Raw genomic sequence first — 6,816 nt, forward strand, 5'->3', positions numbered from 1 at the left:
TTTGAACATTTTTACAAAGTTTAGCATACAATAAAAAAACGTTAGTTCGTGCACACTATAACTTTTTGGGCATAGTTTATTTCATTCTGACGCACTAAACCCTCATTTAAAATAAAAGTATATGCATGACGCAAACCATTCAACTTATGATAATTGTTTAATGAAACATATACTATACATAATCTTCATTTTATCATGATGTATAACAAAAAGATAATTTCTCTTATTATCAATAAACCTCTATTTCTAATTATGTTACAATAAATTGATTGTAAATAAATAACTTAGACTCAACTGATCCAAACTTTTTGAATCAGTATGTAAACCGTGGCTTAACACCAGCAACGAATGTCTAAATAAAAAAAACTCGATCGATGTATGTTTTGTAAGAGAAAAACATGAAAATATTATGATGATCAACTTCGATGACTAGTGACCCGCACCGGGGCTCGGGCCAGAGTTCTTATGTTCTTCAAGCGACTCAACGTTTTCAAACTTATGTCCAATTCCTGGACTTGGCCCATCTTTGATTCCACCCAAAGTCTGAGCACTCGTGAACTCATGCCCATCTTCATGTCTAGGTGCATCTTTGATTCCTCCCAATGCATTCCCGTGCCCGATTCCAGGACTAGGTCCGGCCTTGATTCCTCCAAGTGTGGCCTTGTCTTCAACGTCATGTCCTATGCCAGGGCTTGGTCCATCTTTAATGGAACCTAACGAGAAACGATCAAATAAATCATTTTGATCACTGTCTGGACAACTAACTGTATCTAAAATACTTAATGGTCTCGCACACATTAAAACGGCTAGGTTGAGTAACACGAGTATGCTTAGTATATTTTGGTACTTAATGACGATCGCCATAGCTTTAAAATATTTGTATGAAGTGAAGGAAGGGAAATAAGAAATATTTGGTTGTGTATGTATGAACTTCTTTGTGGAAAGCTAGAGAAGTTTTGGGTTGAGATTTATAGACAAAAAGAATGAAGAAATGGGATACTACGTTTGGTTGACTAGGAGGTAGTAAATCAAAGTTCATGCAACGTGGGAGAAATTGAGGTTGCGAGTCCAAGTTAGGTGAGGCATGACTTTTTTTTTTTATATATAAATTTCTTGATGTAAATATTTACTAAAAATTGCAATATTATTTTGAATGTTCAACAAATACTATCACAAGAAACCTCGTGTTGGGTTCTGTAAGCATCTTATATTAGTGGTCACCATTAATATATAGATAGGTAACTTGAAGTTAAGTACTTATATATTGATAATTTAAGTTTTATTATTACTTATTGAGACTAAGATAATTAGAAATTTAGAATAAAAGAAATCTTTTATGTCAAGAGTGAAGACCATGACACATGCAACCTTTGAATAAGGGCATTTCAATTTCCATAGATGGTGGCTCTTTGACTGCTCAACCTATTGTTGAAAAATTAGAAAGACATTATATATGCTGCATGCTGTATGAATGATCATATATAGGAACCACTGATGTTTAATATCATTTCATCGATATTTTTTTTTATACTACTGTTTTTAATTGGGATGTGTAACCCCACCAGGGGAAAATGTGTAACCCCACCACAGAGGGTATTAGCGGCGACGTCGCCGCTAATACTGCGAGCCCCATGAGAAATTAGTGGGCCCTTTGTCAGTGTCATAGTATTAGCGGCGACGTCGCCGCTAATACCTTGGTCGGGTTGACTTTTGTCTGGTGGTGTTATCCTTTGCCTTTTTAATTAATTAAGTTTGAAATTCAATCTATATCGATCCATTTTTCTTTTAAGAACGTAATTGGCCAAAATATGTTTTAACCGAACTTATAAATTAAATAACTTGTTCCAATGAACTAGATTGGTCCAAATTTTTGTTTAATTAATTTGTTAATTTTTGTTTTCTTTATGTTTTTGGTTTACATTTTTGTGGTACTTGATGAACTAGCTAGCTAACTTGAGAGCAAACTGTGTGTGTAAAAGATAGAGATTCTTTATAGTTGTAATAATTTTATGGGTAAAGTTTAGACAAATCTTAATTTTTGGATTAAAATTAAAGGTCAAGATTCAAAAGTCAAATTTAAATTTTGACTTTTAATTTTTAATCCAAGGGTTGAGATAATTCCAACTTTACTTATGAAGTTATCACAAATTTAAAGGATTTTATTTGTATGTAAAAATTAATGTTTGCACGCCTTGATAGAGCTTTTCATTTTGTGGTACCACTCTCTCATGGTGCTCCTAGCTAGTGTACGTGGTGATTGTTACATTGTTCTTTCTTTTTTCGTAGCTACATAAAAGTATATTTAAAAACCGGTTAAAAAGGGATGGACCGAGAAGGAAGAATCACATAAATATGAGAAGATTTTGATTAATCACTCAACCTAATCTAGTTTAGCTTTTCAATTCATACTACTATATCAAAAAGAAGTGATATTCGTATCATTATTTTTGATGTACCATAAAGTATAAGTTTTACAACCGACTGTATAAGTCAATGTTACATAAATGTGATAGATCAATCAAAACAAATGATATTAATATCATTTCCTGTATCAAAAGAACGAAAAAGTAATTAATAATCGAATTGAATCAAACAAGCCAACAGTTTTTTAATTTGATGACCATTACGTTGGTTTGTGGGCTTTTTGGAATTATTAAATATGATCATTACGTTGGTTTGTGGGCATTTTGTAATTATTAAATATCAGTGTTGCCTACTACGAGTAAAATGACGAAGCTCATTGCAACTTTATGAGAATGGTGCCATAAGTGATAAGCCCATATATAACAACTTTTTTCAGTACAATGACAATAATCTGTGTGCCCAAAATGTAAATGGTACTAATTGTTTGATAGTCTTCTTTTACAACCCACAAACTAGCTACACTAAGCTCTATTGATCCAAAACTCGATGGGCTAATGGCCTAATAATATATCATGTCTTCTTAAGAATGGCCTATAACCTACATATGTCGGGATTGGATACCGTTGATGTAATCTTCTAAAAAAAAAATCTTCAAAATAACTTTTGAATCTAACATATATACAACCGTTGATGTAGAGGACGTACGTCGTCGTATGACTCACGGTAAATTTTAAAAAGCTTGCTAACAACTAAATAAAGTAAGTTTAAACTCTTGCTCGATCGGTAAAAACCTGAAGAACAAGGTATAATGCTAAATTAAGGGGGCAAACCATAAAATCCCGGAAGCATTTTGTGTCAATTAAGTAATGAAACCAACGTAGATCGCTACAAGCCCAACGATAATAACTAAGTCGATCATAAAATCAACTCTAGATGACCTATGCTAACTTCCGATAGATTGAGGTATTTAATAGCATATCATTAGTTGGATACAAACTATAGATATGAGCCAAAGAGAGCAAAAACTTGATTCGTTAGTACTACTTTGGATAAATTATACTCGTATAAATAAGCACGATTCTTTGTAGTACAGTATTAGTAATACTGTATAATAGAAGAGCCACAATCGGTTTCTTGTAGCCTTTTTGCAATGTAACAAATTAACTTTCTATAATTGGCAAGAACATATGTACCATAATCTTTCTAAGATGAATAAAATTCAATGACCACGACCACGATGGCTTGGACCAGAGTAAGCTTTTCTCCGAATCACTTCAATCCCCAACGAGAATACTGAATCCTCGGCTCTGGTCAGACGATGTTGATCTCTTAAAAGTGATCTAGAGCCTTCAACGACTGCCGTTATAAACAACAAGTAGACTAAGAAGACGAAGTATAAACGAAACAAATGTGGTATTTTTCTTTTTGATGCTATATTTTCTCTCATATTTTGGGTTTCAATCAACACGTGAAGTCACTAAAATTGGAGTTTATATCATAAACAAAATATGAGCAGAGGAGAGGACATATTGGAGATTGTCATAAATTAAGGAACAAACAGGGTGCCGGTTTTTAAGATTGTCTTGTCATGTCCTCGTTTCATTCGTAAGAAAAGTCAGATTTAGTTACATAGGGATATTAAACTATGGTAATTAATTAATTAGTAGTTTTTTCACATTTGGTTACAATAAAACTTAATTTGGAGTGAACCTTGCATTTTGTTTCTAACCCGTTAGCTAGCTGTCCTTTTTCCTTGGGTTTTTCTTGCGTAATACGGGGTAAAAACTTAAAAAAACTTTTTGGGTAAATTACACTTTTTGTTAGTTTTTTTCCTTTTTAGGACTTGAACTCATAAAGTAAAAGTAGAAAAAAAAAATAAAAAGATTTGGCAATTCATGTAATTTTTCATCATATAGTTAATACAAGGCCTCCCTTTTAACTTTATAATAATATTTACTATTAGTAAGCTAGAGGTGCAAGAAAAAACCGATTAACCGAGTCGAACCAATTTGTAATCGGTAACCGAAACCGGTAACAATAAAAACCGATTATAGGTTATCAGGAAACCGTCGATTAATAACCGATTACTCTTTTCGAAACCAAAACCGATTATTAACCAGTTAACCTATAACCAGTTAATTATTCCAAATAACAAGCGGTTAACCTATATATATATATATATATATGTAGTGAAAAGTTATTTTGAGAACCTTTTTCTTGCGAGAACCTTTGAGAACTTTTCAAATCAAGCCCAACCGATGATTATTCTTTACATGAAAATTGTTTTTTGATTGTTTTCTGAATAACTTATGTGTATTTTTGAAGTTTATAATTGTGTGGAGGCATGAATTATCATCTGTTATACAATTATATGGAAATTTGGATTCTTGATCACATGTGCATAAATATTGCTATGATTACATCTTATCGACTTGCATACATGTGATCATAGCAATATTCGTGCACATGTGATCAAAAATCCAAATCTCCACATGTGATCGACTTGTCGGAAATGATTGTTTTTCCCCATTGTTCACCACTTTCTCAATATTATAATGGGCGGTTAAAAAAACCCTGAATAGGTTAACCAGTATCGGTTAACCGGTTAATATTAATCGAAATCGGTTAGATAAGTTCCAGTTTTAAAACCTAGAAACCAGTTATTAACCGGTACAAGTTAACCGTAACTGGTTATTACTGTTTAAAAAAATAACCGAAACCAGTTATTAAAATTAATAACCGAAATCGGTTAACCGCCTCTATAGGAAGCCATCGTATTCATTATCATCTTACTCACAATCAAATTTTCCCCTCTCCGGCCCATTTCCTAGCTAAACTCGTTACAATCCTTACAACTAAGAATACCAACATGTTAAGTTGTCAAATAAAAACCTATCAGAAGCAAACCCGTCTCGTTTTGACTAGGGTATAGTACACATGGAATATTTTGGTACCCCATTCGTCTGGAGTCTTGACACGTGACTCATCTTGAAGGTTACTGATGTCGTACATATAAACTGGAAAGTGATCAGATATAAAAGGAAATCCCAAACGTATTGGAGAATCAGAAAAGTGTAAGGATTTCAGTACATAAATTAAACTCAACCAAACAAAATGGAATTCTCGTTCAAACATTCCAAGTCAAACACCAAAATCCCCTCCAATGACCAAAAAGCCACAAAATGAGACCCCACAATCTTAAAAGCCCACAATATTTATTTTATATAAAATAAAAAGCCAGTACTAGATATCTACACACCTACGGTGGAGATTCTTGCCGGCAGCGGCTACACCATTCTTTTCCACCCCCATTTCTCCACCATCCCTTAAGTTTTTCATATTCTTTTACCCAATATAGCACCCCCACATCTTCAAAAACCATATATAACACACCACAACTTCTTATGACCAAGATATCATCAATGAGTAGCATCATTAGCAACTTCTACTTATTGTTGCCATTATTGATCATGTTTTTGATGGCTTTTGCCGAGTCAAGAAACATGCCGGCCCCAGCTAAGTCGAGTTTCGTGTCCAAGAATGATGATCAAAAGACGGTTCCTTCGTTGGAGTTCACGACACTACTTGGATCACCGTCTTATTCTCAACTATCGAGAAATGATCATGTTCATCACGAGTCTTACTCCCAAAATGCGGAGAAATTTGAAGCTTTTAAAGTGGCTTCAACTGGTCCAAGCCAAAAGGGTAGAGGACACAAGTGACCGATTGTGCAAAATAGGTAGTTAAACGAATTCTATTTTTTTCTGATGAGTTTATTGTAACCTTATGCTTACTTGGATCTGGACGTTTTAAAGGGTACGTACAATAAACATGCATGATGCTCATGTTTAGGTGCTGGAAACTAATTAGCTAGCTAGGCCAAGTTGATGATGTGTTATTATTGTAATGTAATATGTATGTATGCATATATGTTAAATAGAATTGAAGTTGCCCAGCACAATAATTAGAATTTAATTGGATCAAATGTATTATAACTCGATCAAGTCTTGTCATGAGTAGTCATGACTATTAGTAAGAAATTATTTTACTCGTAAGAGGATATCATTTTGCGAAAATAAAATAGCTAGCGGCGTGAACTTTTGCTATTCCCAAATGTAAAAAATATAAGTCACGTGACCGGTACATTAAACAAAAATCTGCTTTATCTTGTCTTCTCACTTGTTCTCAATTGATTTTGAGCCCGTTACAACAAAATGTCATTTATTCACACTTACTTTAAGGAAGTGTGAAAATTTTTTTAAATTTGTTCACATTTAAAAATGTTTAACAAGTATTCATATTTAAAAGTGTGAATAAATTTAAAAAATCATAAATTTTTCACACTTATATATGTGGGAAAAAAAAGTTCACACTTTCAAGTGTGTAAAATTATATTAATTGTTCACACTTAGAAGTGTAAGGAATAATTTGTAACACTAAATTTCTTCACAC

The 6,816-nt window shown here is 33.2% G+C and overlaps 1 protein-coding gene across 1 annotated transcript; it reads right to left on the minus strand.

The window, feature by feature from the left end:
• Positions 1-203: 203 nt before the first annotated feature.
• LOC122590110 lies at positions 204-948 on the minus strand. The gene has a single exon (XM_043762445.1). It carries the CDS (start codon positions 862-864, stop codon positions 430-432), a length of 435 nt encoding a protein of 144 aa, XP_043618380.1. The 5' UTR covers positions 865-948; the 3' UTR covers positions 204-429.
• Positions 949-6,816: the final 5,868 nt, after the last annotated feature.

Source organism: Erigeron canadensis, chromosome 2, assembly GCF_010389155.1.
Source record: "Erigeron canadensis isolate Cc75 chromosome 2, C_canadensis_v1, whole genome shotgun sequence".
NCBI classification, from domain to species: Eukaryota; Viridiplantae; Streptophyta; class Magnoliopsida; order Asterales; family Asteraceae; genus Erigeron; species Erigeron canadensis.